Source organism: Myotis davidii, unplaced genomic scaffold (genome assembly GCF_000327345.1).
Source record: "Myotis davidii unplaced genomic scaffold, ASM32734v1 scaffold803, whole genome shotgun sequence".
Taxonomy (NCBI): Eukaryota; Metazoa; Chordata; class Mammalia; order Chiroptera; family Vespertilionidae; genus Myotis; species Myotis davidii.
This window is the reverse complement of record NW_006295567.1, coordinates 3,686,147-3,709,062: the sequence shown is the minus strand read 5'-3', so window position 1 is coordinate 3,709,062 and position 22,916 is coordinate 3,686,147. Positions and strand designations below refer to the sequence as shown.

The following is a 22,916-nucleotide window of genomic DNA, read 5'->3' as shown; positions in this document are numbered from 1 at the left end:
CAGCTATGATTCAGCCAAAAGATCTGCATTTAAATGACTTGGAGATCACAAGGTTTGTATCTTGAGAAGGAAGAAAATTCAGGTTTCAGAATGAAAAGTCAATTCCTCATTTTCATTCTTTAGAAGAGTTTCATAGTTAGTCTACTAGTTAGGAATTGCTTACAGTAACCATTTTAGGAGACAGCTAGCTGAAAGAAAATATATAGATGTGGAATGGATAATAAAAATTAGCATTTATATAGCATCTTTCATTAGCAGAGCCTCAAATCACCTTAAAAACATGAATTAATCTTCACAACACTTCTGTGCAATGGATAAGTTGTTATAATCCTTAAAGTCATTTGTTCAAGGCTACAGAGCAAGTGTATAGCAAACCCTGGAAGAGAATCTTTCTGTCCTGATCAATTTTACAACTCTCTAAAGAGACAGCAATGTGCCTGAACATTAGCCTGCAAGAAAATATAAAGTTCACTTAACCCTGACTGACACTTGCTCTTAGAGTGGATAAAGACATGAAATGGATCAAGTGTAGGTGTATATAACTTCAGATTTTGGAGATAGGCAAGTCGCCAATGACAAACCATGATAATAAAGTCAGTGGTATGGCTTTCTTAATGAGCAGAGAGATTCATTGTAAGAGTTGTCAACTCTGCTAGGCTGTATCTATAGGACCAACCGATGGGGAAGATGATATTCTGACAACAGAGGAAAATCAGAAAGATAACTAGAGTACCTCCGTGGAGAGTGGGGGTTAACAATAGCCAGGAGGAGACAAGTCTTAGTGGGTAGATATGTGGATGACATGAGGCATAGGCCACAGAACAATTTGTCTTGTCCCGCTCTGAGTGAGAAGGGAGACTGCAGCCACAGGGATGGTCAGATAGTTTCAAGGCTAAAAAGATGTTATTATTAATTCAAGACATTTCCTCTAGAGGAGTGGGTGTTCACAAATTACCCAGGTGGGAAGCGATGAGAGAAAGAAAGAGCAGGGTAAAATGTAGCATAGAATTCAGTGTTAGAGAGGAAAAGAGAAGGGAGAAAAGAGGAAAGCCAAAGAGTGGGTGAAAGTATTTATTCAAATAAGCAGGAGGCAACATAAAAAGAGGGAGGCTCCCCAATCCCGAAGGCAGTGCCAGCAGAAAAGGCTCCAACCTCCCGGGGAGTTTGTTCAGCTAACCCTTAATTATTGAGTGTAGAAAGCATTATATTTTCATGAAGTTTCTTGGCATGAAAAATATTGTCTCCCTGCCTGATAGTACCTTGTTTTTTTCTCATCTTCTTTCTTCCAAACTGTATCCATTCCCAGAATGGACTTGTTAAACAATTCTGAAAAATGTAGATTTCGTTTTCACAATTATGGATTAATTAAAACATTACTATGGTAGAATTTCTCACAATGGCTCTAATTTCTTTGCTTAAGAAAAATGAAATTATCACACGCATTTAAATTATTCACCTTCAATTAATTAACAAAATGTGTTGAGTGTATAGTACGTACATAAAGAAAGCAAAAAGATACTAGTTGCTATGGAAAAGTGGGGAGAAAAAGAGGTATCATGGTTCTCAAACCACTGAGGACTATGAAATATAGTTCAAATCTTATATTGTGGTTCTGTTTATTTTTTGAAAAAATATAGGTATATCATTGTTAAGAAGATAGGTCAGTAGTTGTTTTGAATCAATGGAACACTGGTATATTTTTTCAACAGCTTGTAGCTGTTAGATCTAGATAGTAAACATTTCTTCACCCAGCTGTCTTCCCAACTTGCCTGCATGTCCTGAGCCTGTTTGGCACATGATCTATTCTTCATCCTTTTCTCCTGTATCACTCAGAGTTGATACAGGCTTCTGTGTCACTGGCTTCTGGCCAGTGAGAAGACTGCCAATAGGAAAGACAAGAGAGAGATAGGAAGTGGGGGAGAAGAGAGAACCCCAGGATATTTCTCCCTGCTCTCTCTGCTTTGGCAGCACCCTGTGTCTCTTTAGCTGCAGTTCGAGAGTGCTTGTACCTGGTCCTTGGGCTCAGGTCATTATGCCATCTCCCTCTGTCAATCCAGCCTGGCTGGGCACAGTGGCTTCTTCTCTTGCTAATATCTAGGTTACCTCATGGTCCCTTATATGGCTCCTCATCACTTGAATTCTTATGAAACACATTAAGTGGATTCTGCTATTCCTGTGACAAATCTTGCCTAAGTTATATTATTAATAAAGAAACCCTTAATAGTTAATCAGAGGTAGCTAGATTACAAAATGATTTTTATCAAAACAAAGCTCCAGTTTTGTCCATCCTATCTAATAAAGAGGGAATATGGAAACTGACCATCACACTGTCACAAAGATGGCGATGCCCAATCCCCTTAGCCAGGCTGGAGTCCCCCAATCCTTTCACCCCCACCGCTGAGAGCAAACAGCAGGATGTGGGGGCTTCGTTGCTGCAATAGTGGCGAAGCCCCCCGGCCCCGCAGACAGAGAGCAGAGAACCACGGGGAGTGGGCCTAAGAAGGACATCCCCTGATGGCTCCTGGATTGGAGAGGGTGCAGGTCGGGCTGAGGGACACCTCTTCCCCTGGCCCGTGCACAAATTTTGTGCACCGGGCCGCTAGTTTATATATAAACTTAGCTATATATCTGAAAACATGTCAAATAATCTCTCTCAGTTTAAGTAGGTGAAAAGGGCCACCATTCTTAAACTAAATTTTTGTTTCCCCATTTTCCTCTAGACATGAATTGTAGGGCTCTTAGCATAATGATTTTCAGAGATAAAACATTTTAGGTATAATGTCACACCACAGGGGCCTCCCTTATGGCCAGTGTGAGGATCAAATTAGATAATGTATGTGTAAACCCTTTGAAAATTGTAAGGAGTGCTTCAGATGGGAGGTTGTGTTATTATTTTACTACCATTACACCTTTAATGTCTGTGAAGAGGCTTTAATGCTGGTCTAAATCGATATTCAGGATATTAGACAAAATATTATGGCCTCACTTGAGAAGTAGGAGACAGTCATGTAGGAGACTGTATGAATAGAAACCATCAGAACTGACATTTGCCAAAGCAAGGTTTGGGTGTTTTTTTTTAAATTCTTTTCTCATATGGCTGTGAGGAAAAGAAGCCTTGGCCTTCTTTAGTGTTTTGGTTTTCCTCCTGAATTAGGAAATTTTATCTTTTGTGCTGGCACACAAACAAAATTAGCTTAAATAAAAGTCATTTTTTAAAATTAATTACTCAGGTTTTATAGTCACAAACAGATTATTAAAGCTTTCTCTCTGAGTGAAAAACTTTGTAAGAGAATCTTTTAATGGCAATCACATTGCATTTATTAGTCAGTGGAATATATCCCTCACTGAATCTTCCAATGTCCTGTCCAGCTTAATGTGCAGTGACACAGACAATGCAGTATTCCCTTTGAGAGAGTATTCATTATTCTATAAGAACTACATATGGAGCGATGCCTCTACGCATATACTCACCAAATATTGCTCAGAGTAGCCTCGTACCATCTGCATTTTTTTTCTTCTATTAGTGATAAGCCTGGTTTCCTAAAAATTGTCTTGATTCTCTGGGCTGTCAACTGATCTATTCATAATGGGTTTGTGTCATCCACTTACTTCTCTTAATTCTCCCAGAGTATTCCTGAGGGGGGCGGGGCGGCAAACAAGTCTCATTCCTTTGGATTTGTTCACCTGCCACAGTGCGGTGCCTTCAATCATTCATCAATAATTTTGTGAATCTGTGCTTTTGTGCCAGGCCTTCTGCTAGATGTTGAGGATATAAAAGTGATCAAAAGAGATGGGGATCCTGCCCATGTGGTAGAGGTAATTAACCTTTAACAAATGAGTCATCTAAAACTAGGTAGCGTTCTGAGAAATAACTGTGGAATATGAAGGGGGACTTCTTTATCTAAGGTGGTCTGGGGAGCCTTCTGAAGTATAAAGGGATTCAGATTTTAAAAAAACAACAACAACAGTGCAGAGGTACTGAGCTAAGAGAGCTTGGAATATTCTCATAGGATTAGAAGACCTTTGTAGCAGGGGGTGAGCTCTTTAAGATGAAGTTGGAATAGGAAAAGAGCAGATTGTGCAGGGCCTTCTAAAACAATGGAAGCAAGTGAGGACTGTCTTTATCATTTCTCTATCCATCGACCCCTTTGATGGATTGGAAGAGGAAGAATTAGGATCCCGTGGTTGGAGAAAAGGAACTGGAACAGAAAGCTGGAGGATAGTTAGGAGTCTACTGAAGTAATCCATAAAAGTGATGCAAGTAGAGATAGAGGGAGTGGGTGGATCAAGAAGTATTTTGGAGGTAGAACAGATGGCTCTTGCTGATGGATTTGACATGCAGGATGAGGAACAGAAGGAAGAAAAGGGTGATTCCTCAGTTTCTAACTTGACCAATTAGATATACAACTTTTTCAGTGATGGGGGAGGAAAAAAAAAAACAAGAAGAAAGAGAGTGTTTGAAATTGAAAGGATGGTATTTAAAACCATGAAATAGATTCTATTTTCTGGGAGATAACTCCACAATAAGAAGGCAGGGAGATGAGAAACAGCCAGCAAAGGAGACTTGAGATTGATCCACAGCAAATAAGAGGGAGGAAAAAAAGGAAAAGCAGACCGATGTTGAGTGTTTTAATGAGGAAACGATTAACTTTCCAAATCTTCTGAAAGTCCAGTGAGATGAGGACAGAAAACTGACCTGGAAAATTGACCAGACTGAACATTCCGATTTTCCCATCACACCATCACTCTTCCAGTGCCAGATATTTCTTTAAGGTAAAGTAGATTTTGCAATAGGAGATGGAGAAGTCAGCTACTCTTTGTCAGGGTATCATTGCTCATAAACTATCCTATATTAGAATAGTTGTGATTTTACTCAACAATAATATGTATATTGCCATCAGATTTTCTCTTTAAAGTATCATTGCTGTTTTCCCTTAAAAAATAATTGACAAGTCAATCTGGTTACCTTGCTTTATGCTTAGAGGGCATCTCTGTCCACTGTTGTCAGTCTTGGATTAACAGGGTCCTCTAATGTTGTTCTTGATGAGTTCTAGTAACAATCTGCAAAATATAACAGGCATCTTTGCTACAAAAATATTATCATTGTACCACTGAGCTGTTAGTGAGAGGGTGGAGAAAACGCAAGGTTTGGAGTAAGAAGACCTGAGTGTGAATCCCAACTCATTTGCTCATTATCCAGGTGAAGTGGACAAGTTACTTTAACTTCTCTAGTCATCAGTTCTCTCATCCATAAAATGGGGATGGTAAATAATACTTTCCCAACCATCTCACAGGGCAGTCAACATGCTCATATGTGAAAACACTTTATAAGCTGTAAAAGGTTGGGACCCTTGGTCAGTATTGTGGGGATATGAATATTAGACCAATTTTTACCTCTCTTGGGCTCTGAAAATTTGCCACATTTCCCCACGCTCTCATTTTTAAGTCTTCACTGCTTTATTTCCCATCTTTAGGCTCTTTTGATAGAAATCTGCTTCATTTGTTTATTTCTTCGTTAATCCCTCAAGGCTGCCTGTTCTGTTACATACCTTTATGTTAGAATTTAATTTTAGTAAATGGAAATGGAAGACAGGGTAATCTATTTGTAGGAGTATATACATTTCCTTTTCCATGTTTCACATTGACATAGGTGACATCTGCTCTAGGAAGCAGAATCCCTGGTGTTTTTCTAGGTTCCCATCTTTTGTTCTTGCTCATAAGACATGGAGCCTTTAGCAACACAGCTTTGCAGTCAAAGAAGCAACAGAGAATTCCTCCACGTGTACAGCAGAAGAGCCCCTTACTCTCTAGCTAGCGGAACCTTTTTCATGAGATTTCACTATTCAATCTTCAAATAGAACACAAAGCTCGTGGCTAATGTTCCATAATAATTGCTTAAAGCTAAGTGTTTCCCTACTTCGATCTGCTGTATTAGGAAATAATTTTGCTTAATGTATACTTACAAAAAGCATCCTACTGAATCACAGTGCCAAGAAGGGAACACATCCAAGGGCCGAATGGGAACGCTGACATTTAGTCTAGCATAGTGCAGTTAGATAACAGCAGTGGCAGGGAGATGACGACGGAGGTCTAGGTTAAATGCCTGCCCACTCCCCTCCTTCCAGGATGTCACCAGGGCTAGGCTAGGCTAATGCTGGGGACATGGAGCAAAGGGACATCAACGTGCTGAGTTTCCATTTAATTTGACGGTATATGGAGACAGGCTTCTCAATCCAGGTCCACCAAAATCAAATTATTTCAGAACTTTTCAACTTTTTTTTTAACAGCAAAATTATTGTTTTGGCATATTACCTTCTGTCTACTGTAACAAGCTTTGGGGAGTTGGTTCCATAGGGAGGGTCTGGTTTTACAGTGACCATTTTAACACTAGTAGCAGAAGTTTAGTCAGGTTTCTCAATAAACTACGAGTGCCTTTCTGTCTCTACTAATGTTCACAGTTACAAGAGTCTCCCACCTAACTTGGATGTGATTCCTTGTTAAGTCTCTGTACTTAAGACTGTATATATTGGAGAGGAGAAGAGGAAAAAAATAAAACAGAAGTTTGTCCAAAGGTTTAAATATTTTTTACAATTGCCTGAAGATTACTTGTTTTGATTATTTAATTTTTCCTCTTTCATCCCCATCCCCTGCCCCACAAAAACACCCAATATTAGAAACTTGTTTTGTACTAGAAAATTTGGAGGACCTTTCCTATATTTATCAGCCATCTCCTTTTATACGGAGTCATCCTATGAATCCAGCGACTTCTTGGAGCAGATGCTAAGAATACCCTTCCCTATGCTAATAAAATATCATCACATTAATTTCATTTTAATTATGTTTACCGATTTTTATCAGGCCTGCTGCCTAATTACTTTATTTTATTTATGCATATTTATCTCTATTATAGGAACTGTTTAACAGAGCTGGAGCCATAGAGTAGCTCTGTAAGCTATTATATCTATGTTTTGCGGGGGGGGGGGGGGCATATTTATTTGTTTTAGTAAATTATGATTAAAAACTTGACATCATAAGGAAGGACCAGCAATTAGAAGGACTTCCTCCCTGCTGTGGAGGAGTATAAAAAATATATAGACATTTGTTGGTGAGATTTATATAGAACTTTAGAGTTTAGTTGGTATGAGGTCTTAAGATGGCTAGATGTTTTCTCCTGCACAGCTTTTAATCTCTTTTGTCTCCAAAGTAGTTTTACTATACTAGACCTCAAGTCTCCTTCAATATTGAAATTTGTGTGACTTTTCAAAGAAAAATTTCACCTTACTAAAAAATTAGAGTTAAGAGATACAGATGAGAAATATTTTTATATTCTTTTATATGATACATAATGTTACATTTTATATAATGTGTATAGAATAGTTTGAAATCATAAACCTTTTCACATTTTTATGAGAAGGCAATACTTATAAAGAAGCAGAATTATTTTACTGAAAATAATTTTCATTTCAATGACTAAATACAACTTTATTGGTTTTTCTTCTTTTAAAAAAATATCTAACAGAGAAGAAAATCACGATATTCAGACCTTGACTTTGAGGTAAGTTTTAAGATTTTTTAAAAATAATTTTAATTACTTGAATTTAAAATTGATATATAATTACTTAAACACATTACTCTGTGCAACTATGTCGAGGTTCTTTTCTAAATTACATTAAAACAGAATGAAAGGGAGGGGGAGAGAAGTGAAAAAATTTTTAATTTTTAATTAAAACCTATATTAGTTATAGAAAAAAATTTAAAGCTCTAATTACTTAAATATATGCTAAACAGAGATTTTCCAGACAAGTGAGAAATGAGGAATCATTTTATAAATGGCAACATATGTGGGTAACTTATGGTAAGGCCTGACCTTGGTCAGTTCAGTTTGCTGGGAGGTGGGAATGTTCTATCTTTAATCTTTCATATTTAAAACAATTATAACTGTTTTACTTTGTGACAGCTGTAAGAGAGACCATGGGGATGCCTTGGCTGGTTAGCGAGGCTTTCTCTGGGATTTACTTGCCTGTGTCTTGATTCCTATTATTTAGGTTCTCTCAGGTACCTTCCAGATTCTTTTTTCCAATCGCAAGTGTAGGTTCAATTTGCTCCTGTGTTTAGTAAATGCCTTTTCATAGAGATAAAGATGAAGTTCTTCATTTTCCAATTTACATTGAATTTATATTGATGCTGCAATATCGGTGCTAGAAATTACTGAAATCATGTCATTTGAACGGTTTATGCTAAGCACAAAATTAATGATGTTTGAGCATCACATAAAATGCACTTATGCATCTTGATAATTGGAGATGATTCATAGCCTGCTGACATAATTGGATATACTACATCATAAATTGCTCCAACATATTTGTGCTGTTGTGATGCTTACATAAAACAATATTCTTAGCTGATATTCCTAAAATTATGGGAGCCTCCTAGAACATGGCAAGTCATAATTTAATCATTTCATTTATGTAAATGAATGTTGTTGCTCAGTAACATACATGAGGTATCAAAAATGAGATTTAATTGTTTTTATTTACTGCAATGGTAAACAAGGTCTGGTTTAACCATGAATAGAGTAAAAAATATGTCTTTTTTAGAAATATTTCAGTAGTATTTGTATAGGATACTAAATGATGATAAAGAATATAGCAGTTAGTACTGACATGGCTCAATTGTAGCAATCTGACATGGGATGAGTATTTTATTATATCCTAAGTTTTTATGGCAAAAAGATAAGGACTATAAATTCAAAGAGAATAAATTCAGCAATCTTCTACTTTTAAGTTCTTTAGTACTTTCTTGTTGTTAATTCTCACCTGAGGATATTTTTTCCATTGAAACAGAATGAAAGGGAGGGGGAGAGACAGACACAGTGATTGGTTGCCCCCTACATGTGCCCAAGCCAGGGATAGAGCCTGCAACCAAGGTATGTGCCCTTGACTGGAATTGAACCCAGAACCCTTCAGTCCTTTGGCTGATCCTCCAACCACTGAGCCCACCAGCTAGGGCTCTTAAGTACTTTTAAAGGGATAGATACCCCTCCCCATTCTTCAGTTAGTAAAAAACAGAAGATCATATTGTGTTTGTGTTGTATTGGCCTAAAAGCAGTAAGTTGTAAGGGTAGAACAAAGACAAGGAGGTGGGGATTAACCCACTGGCATCAGGGACAAAATATGAAAACCTAGATAAAAAATTAAGCCTCAGTGCAACCAGCCAAAATTATGTAATCTCAAGCACTGAAAAGAAATCTAATCATACTGTGTCACTTAGAGCATTAGAAAAACTTTCATTTTTCAAATATATTCTCTATGGCAACTGGTAGCAGATTCCTTAAGCTGATACTTCTTTCTCTGCTTTAGTATTCTATTCTAACATATAACATGGTATTTTCAAAACATACTGATGAAGAAATGTTGTAGCATGACAACCCTGGATATTTTTTAGCTCATTAATTGCTATAGTTATTGCATGATTGCAAAAGGCATTAAAACTTGGGGGAAAATAACTTTGAGCTATTGTTTTTTCTTTCCAAACCATGTAGTAGTACTATTTCCCTTAGTCAATATACAACTTTAGTTCTGTGGCAGATATCTCAAATTATAATCAGAAAAAATTTAAATGTTGATGAGTTTGAATATAATCTACTTTTACTTTGTGGATGGCCCTCGAAGAAGTCTAAGTTATCTTCTTCCCCTTTTAATTTAGTGTGCATGAATCTAACTTGTTTATGCCAAGCATCCTGATAGCTCTCCAGCCCATAAGCTTTACCACACAATGGCTAAGTTAGGCATTTTGCCACTGACAAACAAACTGCCTTCTGGACTCCTGAAAGCATTCCTCCTTCAGACTTTAGGCCTTACACCTGCCAGAGAATTTACACAGGATAATACAACTCATACACCCATAAAACTCTGTGGCTAGTAAGCACTATAGCTGAGAAAAGTCCTTCCATGTAACCATCCCTAAGACAACACTGTATTCTTGGAATAAACAGAACTAAGTGTTGACTGGTCATAAAATGGTAGAACACTGGTTCTTGGTTCTTGGAAAATATACAGAAAATACTACACTGATATTCTGTGACCAAACCTCTTATTGGATCTGTATTCCTAGCTCCAAGCAGAGATTTGTAATATAGTGAACATTCAGTAACTTTTTGCTTTAATAAAAAGTTAACCACCCTAGGCAGTTTGGCTCAATGAATAGAGCATTGGCCTAAGGACCAAAGGGTCCCGGGTTCAATTCTGGTCAAGAGCATGTACCTTGATTGTAGGCTGGGCCCTGGTTGGGGTGCATGCAGGAGGTAACCAATGGATGTGTCTCTCTCACATTGATATTTCTGTCTTTCCCTCCTTCTCCCACTCTCTTCCAAAATCCAATGGAAAAATATCCTCAGGTGATCATTAACAAAAAACAAACAAAAAGTTAACCAACACTGTATTTAAACTGAGGCAGAGACCAGTATATGGATTGACAGCTATGGAGGTGACACCTCAAAGATATCCACATCATATGTAACTCAAGGAGGTGAATGGCAGGTAGAAGTTGGCTAAGGTGTGATGACATGCTCAAGAAACAAGAAGCAAGTTGTATGTCACTGAAACATGGAACCTATGCAAAAAAAGAATAGACAGAGGAGGTAATTTAGAAACCATACTGCAAAGAACTTATACCCTAAGAGAGGAAATTTTACCTGATTTGTTACTAAAAGCTGCTAGGGCTTCTCTGTTGTATTTTGTTTTGTTTTTTAGTGAGGAATGATTTGCTATCATCTGGGCTTGGAAAGATTAATATGGCAGTAATAGGAAGGATAGATTGGAATAGGGTGAATGTGAAAGTTGAAATACAAATTAGAAAGTAACTAGTCCAGGTAAGAAATAATAAGGTCCATTTCCTAGAAGTGATAGGGTAAGAAGGGGATGGGTAGATGGGTAGAGTCAAGATCTATGGAATTTGTCCTTGACTTTGCAGGCCTGAGCCTGGGTTTCTAGTACTATCAACAGATCCAGGGAAATTAAGACACCTTGTTAGGATGAGTTGCACTTAATACTATATGAATTAAGATGTCTAACAGTATTAAATCAGAAATATTAGGCAAGTAGTTTAAATTTTCTGTATGGGTTGATGATGAAGCTCAGGTAATTCTTAGTAATGTAAGTATAAACATCCATTCTGAAACTATAATGGACATTGTTTTCCATTCCATGCTAATTATTTATTTTCTCTTCCAAAAATATGGCAATAAACCTTGTCATATTCTTCTGTGGGAACCATGCAGGCTCTTATACACACCTTAGAATTCCTTTGAAGTTCCTAGTGAGCCTCACACATCACATACCCTTTTCGCTTTTCAAACTGGAGAGAGGTAAAGGTGAGCAGAGGGCACAAGGCAGCACAGATCTATATTAACCATGGCCTAGAAGATCTTGGGAAACATAGTTAAGATAAAATATTACTTTGTTATTTTAGATCACTATGAAGACAGGGAAACTATGGCATAGAATAGAGGTTTTCAATTTTTTTTCCCATCTCATGACACATAAACTAAATACTAAAATTATGCGGCATACCAAAAAATATATTTTTTACTGATTGGATTTGTTCATACTATTTGGCTATTGTGTTGGCTGTTATTTTTTTATTTGACAATCTAAGGGAAAAGAGGTTAGTGCTCCTGACTTAATAGTCAGGTATTGCATAATGTTTTAAAAGTTCTTTTGGCACACTGATTGAAAATCGCTGACATAGAAGATACATTTTATGTTAATTTCTAAATTAAAGCATATGAATCCTAAGAAACATCTAGGCCCCTCCCTGCTTTGTCCCTGACTGACCCCCAGCAGTAAATGCACTTGTTAGGCAATCAGTGCACATCCCCAAGGAAAAGTTTGAGCAGTGCAGTACTAGTCACATCTCTCTCTTCTATATTACTAAATTTATATTGCTGCAAAGTTATTTGTAGCCAAGTATACTGTTGACAGTGACAAAATATGTATATATATTATGTATATATATATATTCAGTTTATCAGACCCTTTTGTCTAGTTTCTTTTAAGCCCTGGGTGCTATTTATTCCAATAGAAACATACTTGAAACCAAGGATACTATGTCAGGCAGTTCAAGTGGCTACATTGGGACTCTGGCTAAGGAAAGGTACATAAAACATTCTGTTCCCACCCAGCTTTAAAAATCAAGCTAAGACCCTGCTACCTTAGTGGTTGAGTGTTGACTCATGAACCCAGAAGTCATTGGTTAGATTTCAGGTGAGGGCACATGCCCAGATTGCAGGCTCGATCCCTAGTAGGGGGTGTACAGGAGACATTTGATCGATATTTCTATCTATCCCTCTCCCTTCCTGTCTCACTAAAATCAAGCTAAATTTCTGCAATGTGTTTTGTTTCCATAACAAGAGTTTTGACATTCATTTCAGACTAGTATTAACAGCCACTCTGGATGTAAGCCTTCTATGCAAAGCAGTAAAGAATAAAAATAGCCATAGGTTTAGAACAGTAAATATGGACAGTAGCCATAGAAGTATATAAACTTCTAAGGCTGGTAAAGTTAATTCAGGCAAAGTGGTTTCTAATTCCTGTCAGCAGATGATTTCCAGGCCCCATAATCTAAAGTTTATAGTCAGAAACTTCTCCAACTTTTTCTAGCACCTTTTCTGTTGGTAAAAGTCTGACTATAGTCATGCATTCCATGCACACTTACCCAACACCTGCTGAATGCCAAACATGGTGCTAAGTGGCAGGGATACTAAGTCACTGTCCAGAAGGTGTTCAGAGAGAGATATGAAGACCAACCTTTCAAAAGATTAATGCAGACCTGTGGGATAGTTGCAGGTGATCAATAACCACAGAGTTTATGGGCTCACAACAAAAGGCAGCTAACCCACCCTAGATTGTTTCATCTCCTTTTCACCTGAATAGCATAATCACAGGCTTGAACAGTCTAGGGAGGACGCTCCCTGCATCTCTGGGATACATCTAAGATAGCAGCATGGACAGAAAACCAACTGTGGAATAGAATGAATTTCAGCTCTCTCACCACGTGTGTGAGCCTGAGAGCTTGACTGATCCTCTTGAGCTTCAGTCTCCTAATGAGTGAAATGAGACGATGACTGCTACCTCCCAGGGTCATTGTGAGGATTAAGAAAGATAATAATGGCTACATTTCTTAAGCGCCATGTCAATCACTGGTGACTGACACTATACTTTCAGTCCAGAAGACCAAACAGGCTGGGCACTTAACGTGTTAAGTGGCTCTTATCTGGGTCTCCACTGATAAGTGACTTATATCCCTTTTTAAATCTTCAAAACAACCCTGCAAGGTTATTCAGACTATTAAAACTGGGGCGAAAGGATGATTGGATTTTGTGCCTCAGACCACACAACTTGAAAGCGATAGAATGAGATCTAAATCCAAGTTTGTCCAGACCTAGAGTTCTTAGATTTGACATAACCCAAGTATTTCATCTAGGAAATCACCTGGGATACAATAGATGCTCAAGATAGACAGATTGTTTACATCCTGATGTTTTTTAAAATAACAAATTCCATGAAAGTGCTTTACAGCTTATCATTTTTTTCTCTAATATCAACAATTAAAAGGCTGCAAAGAAACACAAGCCTTTCACGAGACGTTGTTTTTTTGTGCAGTTAGGGTATAGGTTCATACACAGCTTCAAAAAATGTTGAGTGATAATAATTTGAGTGAAAGGGAACATTACTAAGCCTTTATCTTTATTACAAAAGATACCTTTAATAGCTGACAGGTATTGTAACTGAAGGAGTGCGAATTTTTTATATATTGCCAATTAAAATATATGTATTTAAGTAGAAAATCCATATGAGTTACAATTTCATCATTACAAAGTTTTAGAAAACTGAGTTCTAAATTGAGTTTTTCACACAGAAGTCAATTTCTTTGGGACACAGGATGAGTCACAGAAGAATGAAAAAGATAAATAAATAAACCCTAAGGTTAGTAAAAACCCCCAAATAGCCATTAAAGTGGACCAGTAAGATTTATAAACATGCAAAATTCTCATTGGGTGGTTAAAACTATCAAAAGCATGAATGCTATAAAGAAATAATTATTCTGAGAGGTAAATAAGGGGAAACACTTATTACTTGTTAAAACTAAAACCACAGCTAAGTTTTTATCCTCAAACATTGCTGAATTAGAAACTCTCCAATACTTTCTGTGCTGCCAGCTTTCTTGTCATTGGAAACTTCCCCACTAAAAGCTGAAAGAAACACTTGTTTGTGAACAGGAAGGAATCATGCCCATGACATACATGAGTTGTCGATTAGCAGTTCTAATGTGGTACTTCTGTCAGAACTACCAGGTCATCATTGCTATGGTGATTTCTGGCAGCACCAAAGTGGGAATTTCAAATTAAAATGATTATCTGGCATGAAGATATATTTGCAATTAATGTTTGTGTGTTTTTTGGTAGGAAAGGCCCCAGATTGCAGCATCCATATTTTTTTATTTCCAAATTAATTTGAGTCCTTGAGCTTTAATATTCAGAGGAGCTCTCATGAACCTATGTAGAACATTGCAAAATGCTTTTTGGTTATATAACATTGGTGTCTACCACATATATTTTGAGTATATTCTAAGAAATCCAGTTTCTCAAAATCTACTCAATTCAGAATCAGATGCTGCCCATTCAGTCCGAATATGATTATAAACATTCCAGTCAGCTAATGTATCCTCAGTTCTATGAGATATATTTGAGCCTTTGAGTCATTAAACTTGCTTTATCTAATAGAGATATTTGGTTGCAAGAGACAAAGTGTCTTTAACAAACAAAAGAGAACTTTGTTGGAAGGGTATGGAAAAAATTTACCTCTTGGCCAGGGGACAGTAGGGGCCTTGATTCACATTTTCAATAGCATGGGGAAGTACTGCTAGTTCCCCAATGCAAAGTGACAATCCTCTCATGAGTTGAAAGATAAAAGGAGACTGCACAAAATCATATGCCCACGTTAAAACGGAGGAGCTGTGCTAATAATATCAACTATCTTAGAAGACAATGAGTTCCTTGTCTTTGGGAAAGGACAAGCTCATTGAGGGAAGGGAATTTAGGTATAAGATAAAAATTATACCAGCAATTCTCTGAATTTCAGCAAACGAAAAAGGGAACAGACAATATACAGGGAGAACTGATTTAAGAATTTTCCACTTAAATATGAATACATTAAAATGTAGGAATCATTTACTTACATTTCTTTTAGCAAATTCCCCTATCACTTACTCTTATAACACTGCCATTTGTTTTCCTTATCACAGCTCTAATTTAACATGTATTTGAGTTATGTGATTAATGCCTATGTCCTTCATTGTATCTCAAGTTATTAGAAGGCAGGAACTCTGCCAAGTTTTTCACACCATTGTTACTGCAGCATCTAGAACAACATGTGGTATATTATCTAACAGAATGAAATACCTTTAGAGAAATGTCATTTGTGTGGCATCACTGCTACTATACCTTAGCAGAAAATAGCTACATAGTAAGATTCATGATCATGAAAAATACTATTTGTAAATTAGAACCAGTCATCAGTATACTGACTACTATACTTTTCAAAAAAGGTATTCCTTGTCCACAAATCTGTATTTTAATCAGTGTCTCGGGACCTGATAATGAGTGGGAATGTCTGCCTCCCCTAGGATAGAATGTACTGCAATATGTTTGCCAGCTGCGTGGTCCTCAGAATCCCTCTATGGAGTTGCTTATGCAAATCCTCCCTCTTATAAATCTCTATCAGCCATCACTAGTCAAATTATGTTTGCCTGGTGTTTCCCTGTAAATCCTGCAAATCTGTTTCCTGTACTCTCCCCAAAACTGATGGGAAGTTAATCGCTCTATAATTGCTTGCTATGTTTCATGTCCCCATAATGAGTAATGTTGCCATGTTCTCATCCCCAACCACTTGATTTGTCAACAACAGTTCCTAGAGCTAAGAGGAGTAGAGATGAAAATAATGTAGTTGTAGCAAGACTTGAAATAGCAGAATTATCTCAAATAAAAGTAGGCTAATAAAAAGAGAATAAATTAGCTAAATTAGCTAAACAAAGTATTGCCTAAATACAGATTCAGTAAATATAGAACATTAAAGTTGACATAAAAGAGAATAAGGCTTTTTTTTTTTAATCCTCACCCAAGGATATGTTTTCATTGATTTTAGAGAGAGACTAAGGGAGAGGAAGAGAGAAACATTAATCAGTTGTCCCAACCAGGATTAGAACCTGCCATCTTTTTGGTCTATGGGATGACACTCCAACTAGGCATTATAGATCTTCCCCTAACAATATATTTCTTTTTCAAAACAAATCCTTACTTTTGAAAATATTTGGCAATTAAAACAACAGACCAAAAGTTCAAATTATAGGATAGGCATAATATAATATACCTATGCAATACACATGAGGAAATGGTAAGTTATGAAACACATGCTTAAAAATACTGTAAAATCTTGCACAAACATGAAGACGCAACTTAGAGAATCACAAAATACTATATTTTTAACTTGTAAAAATCAAAATTGAGAAAGGTATTTTCTCCTTTAAATAACACTTTTAAATATAGGGAATTTATTATTTTACTCTTCTTTGTGTGTGCTCTTTTAAATGCTCTGTGATAGAAGATTCAGTCCATGTTACTTAACCCAAGATCATTTTTATGTATGACTCTATTTGTTCAGTTAATGTGAAGTTGGGAGAAAAGACTATAACCAGGGATGAAGAGTATCAATATATATTTGTGTCTGTGATTTTAGGAACTCTTCAACCATACAATTTATGCTCTGAATCCTAATTGTTAAGATTCAGTACCATCTCATGAATAAATATATGAAACCTATGGGTCAGATTTTTCTTTGTGCGAAACTCTATCAGTATTCACATGGAAAGTATAAGATTTTAGATCTTACCTATTATTTCAGACACTTCAGTGCTTTGAGTCAGTCTTAAATGGCAGGGCCTGGGATTCTGTTCCCCCTTTAGTGCAGTCAGCTAGGATTTTAGTGTTTATAGAAATAAAACATTAAAAAGTAATATTTCCCATAGCAAACATTGAGAGACTCAGGTGCCTTACAAGTCCAAGTTGTGGTGTGTGTTTTCTTACAATGTAACAATTTTTGTAAAACAGTTTTAACTCTAAATGATGAAAATCCTACACAGGAATGACTGCTACATTTTTAATGCCCCACAAGAGAAACCTATTTTTTGATAATCTTGTAAGTAGAAGAAAAAGCCAATTTTTCATGTTCAAGAAGTGCTGACTATAAGACAAGGATTTGGTGGAACTCATTTGCATCTATAGTACCTTTTGGGACCTCCTTGTTCCTGCCAAACTTAATTTCCCTTATTAATAAGGCAAATCTATTAAATTTCTTTTTCTAATGCATTAATCAAATTAGAAATGAGAACTATCCTGGTGTCTTTTGCAGAAGGTCATGCATACAAGGAAGAGGCATATGGAACTGTTTCAGGAACTAAATCAGAAATTTCAAACTTTGGACAGATTTCGGGATATACCAAATACAAGCAGTATGGTGAGTATTTTTTTTTTGCTTCATCAGTACTTGATGCCATGCTAATAATGTGTCCCATTAGCTATTATCCCTGCCCTCCAGGAGCTCCTATTTATCTTGGGAACAAGACTTGGATCTGTAGAAAAAAATAACCCCCCCAAAATGTACTTTGGGATGTGCTAAGAGGCAAATTAGGAATGACAGAATCTTAAAGCATTTTTATTCATATTTCAGATGTTCTCATTTATAAGTTTTAATTGAAATTAGTTATGTATCAAAAATATGTTAGCTTCACCTGGCATTTTTATCAGAGTTAAAAATTAACTCAATATACAGATAATTAATTTTTTCCATTTTTTTAAGGCCTGCATTTTAAGGTTATAAAATGTTACCTGAAACCAGAGTGGTCAATTTTATTTGCAGGAGGTTTGGGATACACATCAACACTGAGGGCTTTGACTGCTGATGTGACCATTCTCTTCTCATTCATTCCCACTACTACAATCCTAACATCTGACTTCATCAAATAAAATGATATTTTGTGGTTACTACATGCATGGCATAGTCAGAGCTGTACGGAAGCTGCATAATTATTTGTGAGTCTAGAAATCAGTGTACTAGTAGGAAGCTCACCAAGAACTATCTGATCCTGAGGAAGTTGCATTCTCAGGTCCCTAAAGTTCTATTTTCTCTTAAATCGAGCATAGAAAATAGTAATATGTGTTTCCTTCATGTCTCACAGCACTTTCCAAAGCAGGTAGGGCACTTGAGAGGGTCAGAAGCTAAGACTCAGCTGTAAGAAAGAGAGCTGGATTGCTACTTGACACTACTCTTCACTCCACTATGGTGTTCTTCCTTTTCCTGAACCTCTGCAGTCCATCATCTGGGGTTTTGAGTATCTATCTATCTATCTATCACGCTAAGGTACATGGTGTTTGATCACCTCAATCTTTAGTGACTATTTTATATGTGTCATGAGTCTTAGTCCCAGCTTCCCAATCAATAACATTAACTTTTGAAGCATAATAATTTATGTATCTTTATGTTTATATTTTTCTTGTGTTCCTCTCAGTACTAGTATAGTCCTGGTCATGGTAATTTACCAAAAAAAGGGCTTTTCTTGATTTATTGCATGTCTATAATAGTTCAATCTGTGTTTATTAAGTGATGGATATAAGAAATACTATACACTTTGGCTCTGTTCAGTAAATAGGTATATATCACCTATTTTCCTCCTTATAGGAGGAATTGTGCATTATGTGAGATCACATCACAAAGCTAGACATGTAGAAGACACTTCAATGTAATGAGTGGTTCTCTCTCATCCCCAAATATTAAGCTGTCAATTTTTAGTTAGCAGACAAATGAGAATTGCATCATTGAGATTAGACCCAAACACATTAGCTACTCATTTTGGAATATTGAAAGCTAACATTGAAATAAATTGAAGAAACTTTATTTGTTTAAACTAAAAAGAGAGGGTTATGTTTATAAATCTGAAAGGGTTATGCAACAGATACAGCTGGCTAGCTGCTATAATATGATTGTAATTTCCCCTTGTGGAATGCTCTGGCTATTAAATCATTAATGGCACAAATATCTGTATCTCAGTTTCCTGACAACCAAAACAGTCTACTAATTACACCACATTTCTATAGTAGCATGTCTTTTCTAAAAAAGATTTATAAATATTTATCATCTGGGAGGTAGGAGTAGGGAGAATAGCATTGTCATTGCTGGTTATTGTCCTAAATATCTGAGAGCAGAAAAAAATGTTTCTCATTCAGTTTTGATTAATAATGAGCATGTATGTGAATGGGTCCATTATCATTAATTCAGTTATATAATTCATAATGGCATATTGCTAATGATAATCTGCACAATTGGGTAGAGAAAGACATTTTCAAAACAATCTCGATCAAGTCTTTTTTATTTTTTTGGCGACTACCTCAAAACACCTGCTTAGCTCTACAAATAATGGTAATTATATTATGTAGAATTTTGGAAATCAAAGGCAAAGCAAAAGACCATTTAGTTCCTTTCCCTGCTTCCAGGCAGGACAAAATTTAAATCACACTACAAAGAAAAGGTGTTGTTAAAAGAACTCTTTTACTTTGAATGTCTACCCCAAACTAGTCTCTATCAATATCTCTTTTCCACCAAGGAGCTTCTCCAAATTTTTGCTTTTAGAATATAGGATAAACATACCCCTTTTCACTTTATCTCCAATATTGGTAGAAAGAAGGGACTTAACTGCAAGTGACAGCTAGCCTGCCCCTGGACCCATGAGTTATGGGAAACAGACAGCTCTGCTGTGTTTGGGGTCACTCTGGATTCTCATGTCCAGCTAACATTCCATTTCTGTTTATACAACCCTAAGACCAAATTAGCATTTTTGGAAGCGTCCATGCATGTTGGCTTATATTGAGTATATAATCGATTAGGCCTTTTTCACCCATGTTGCATTTTGACTATATCTTCTGTTTTGTACTTTAGCTAAAAAAATAAAAATAAAAAACTGCTACATAAATTCAAGAAGTTATACTAACTCTGATTGAATCTTATAAGATTCAGGCCTCCACTGAAGCCTGCCCCAACCCTGTAGTTCTGTCAAATTCAATGATCTCTTTGGGCTGTTCCACAATTTATCATTCATCACTTGAACCACTGAAAATGGTATACCTTTCCATATGAGTGTGGGCTCTGCTCTTGTCACACTCAACCATACAGGAAGATCAGTAGCTTGTAAGCACCTTCCCTTGACTACCAGCCCCCCTCCCTCCCTGCAGAGCCTGTCCCTCTCTGATTGCTGGGTGCAGTAACTCTTCAGCACCAAAGAAGCACGGGGCCTCTCACCTAAAGGTTGTCTACACCTTTGTGATCAATGGTGAGAACCACACTGCAGCTGGGATGCCAGAGGAGATGAACATGAAAGCCAACCTTAATTTATGACCCACTAAGACAGTGGTTCTCAACCTGTGGGACGCGACACCTTTGGCGGTCGAACGACCCTTTCACAGGGGTCGCCTAAGACCATCCTGCATATCAGATATTTACATTACGATTCATAACAGTAGCAACATTACAGTTACGAAGTAGCAACGAAAATAATTTTATGGTTGGGTCACAACATGAGGAACTGTATTTAAATGGCCAGAAGGTTGAGAACCACTGCACTAATAGAACCTCTCAGAAAGTTAATCACTCATGTACTGGCAATAATACTCTTTAAAATTAGAATCTAGACATTCTGACAAAGTTTAAAATTGGCCATTTTAGTTCATGTATCCATGGTGCTTGATCTTCAAAATATAAAAGGGAAATCATACCTGTTCCAAACATAGTAAAACTCCTTGTTTCAAAGCAAACAAACTCACACTTTACGTACCAGGAATTCTTTTAAGATTGAACTTTCTGTCAAACTAACTTCTCAGAAAGCTTGTTTAGAGAGATAAATCCACCCTGTGGCTTGATTTGGCATAATTCACACCAGTGAACATCTCAATTGATGACTGATGATTCAGGTCACTGTACTGCCCCCAAACATTTAACCATTCCCCATCGCCTACAACATAAATTACAAATTTACTAGCCTGGCATACAAAGCCTTTATACACCTCTTCCTGTTTTGGGTTTTTTTGTGTTTGTTTTTTTCCTGCTATTCATTTTAATCCAACTAAAATAAATTGCTCATTGTTCTCAGAGTTGTCCCATCTCCATGCTCTCTGGATTTTTACTTCATAGTATGCGTAACTGTTCAACCATCCAACCTCCGGCTCCACATGTGTCTTAATGACCAAACCTATCCTTCTTAGCCAACCCTAATGTCACTCTCCTCAGAAAAGGTTATGTGCTTTCCACAAAAAAAGCCATCTCTCCACCCCCACTCTGAACTCCCACAGCACATTTCCTGGATTGTAGATATATATACATATCTCCATTTAACTAAGTATCTTCATGATAAGTATGATTACTATAGTGTGAGCATTTCTAAAATACCAGATGTTAGACTAGGCGGCTCCACTTTTCATTTTTGCAACCCCCACAAAGTAGGTAATGAGCTGCACATTTTGCTAACTCCTTTCGCCCACAATACAAAGCTTATCTCTGTTTTACAAATGTTCAAGTTTTGAGGTTCAGAGAAATTGAGTAAATTGCTCAAGGTCACATTCATTTGAAATGGAGCAAGTGGAATTTGGACCTGCATGTATCATGCTGCTTTTCCATATTTGATTTATCACCTTATTCTCCCTAATGCCTAATATGATGCCCAGCACAGAGCAGCTGATAAATATTGGTTGGAAGGAGAGAGGGAAGAATGGAGGGAGAAAAAAAGGGGTGATTTACAAAACTTCAGAGTATTAGACTAAATCAGAATTAATCCCTTGCACAGCTCCTACAGGTGAACTTTTTATTAAATATTTGCTATTAGCTTTTTTTTCTTATCTGTCATAATTATGAAGGCTAATAAGTGCTGAAAATATCTATTGTATTTAGAATTTTTAATAATTTATTTTCTAGTTATGATATTTCTACAGGTTGTCTTTTTTCTTTAGAATGATTTTTAATATACTGAATGCAGATAATAATTCAAGTAGTTGTTTTATGCCCTCCCTCCCCCACTAATTTGATTATATTTAGTAAAAGGCCAGAATTTGGGGGTGGGGAGGGGGATAAAGGACACACTCAGTGTCTATAGTTGTTTTCGTTTAATTTTCTCTAAGGAGCTTTCAGTCATGATTGCCTTCTTGTTCTTTGATGTTACTCAGCTTAGTCTATCCCATTCCAGTTAGTAAAATGTTAGGCTATAGAAACCTCAACTGATGTATCTACTCATATTTATTGAGCATCTATAACATATAACGTGGAAGGTTTAGGTGGAGTCATAATTAGGCAGGACTTAAATCATAGGTAGCAAGAGGTTGTATACTATGAAGCATAAGAAGGAATGGCACCTGGTAGAGAGGTTTAAAAAATAAACAAAACCTTATATTGCTGGATATATTTTCTAAAAGGCTGTGCTCTTTGAACAGAAAAATCATTTCTATAAAATTGCTGTGCCACCCAAATATATTTAAAAATGTGGGAAATGCATAACAGCATTTTAAATATTCTAAAAACGATAATTTTTTGAAGGAAAACTAAGCAACAATACTAATAAAAATTCATTTTATGAAATATGGCCAGTTTGGGTAACTGTTTTTATCATTACACTAGTGGCCTGGTGCACGAAATTCATACACGGGGGCAGCGGGCCCTCAGCCCAGCCTGCACCCTCTCCAATCGGGGACCCCTTGGGGGATGTCCGACCGTGATCAGGCCTAAACCGGCAGTCGGACATCCCTCTCACAATCTGGGCTGGCTTCT

At 36.8% G+C, this 22,916-nt stretch overlaps 1 protein-coding gene across 1 annotated transcript in view; it reads left to right on the top strand.

The window, feature by feature from the left end:
* Positions 1–22,916, top strand: part of ADGRB3 (adhesion G protein-coupled receptor B3) — a 669,006-nt gene that overhangs the window by 644,247 nt on the left and 1,843 nt on the right. The window contains exons 29-30 of the mRNA XM_006770359.2: positions 7,520–7,555; positions 17,466–17,570. Of these exons, the coding sequence (XP_006770422.1) occupies positions 7,520–7,555; positions 17,466–17,570 (141 nt within the window). The remainder of the gene's footprint in view (positions 1–7,519; positions 7,556–17,465; positions 17,571–22,916) is intronic.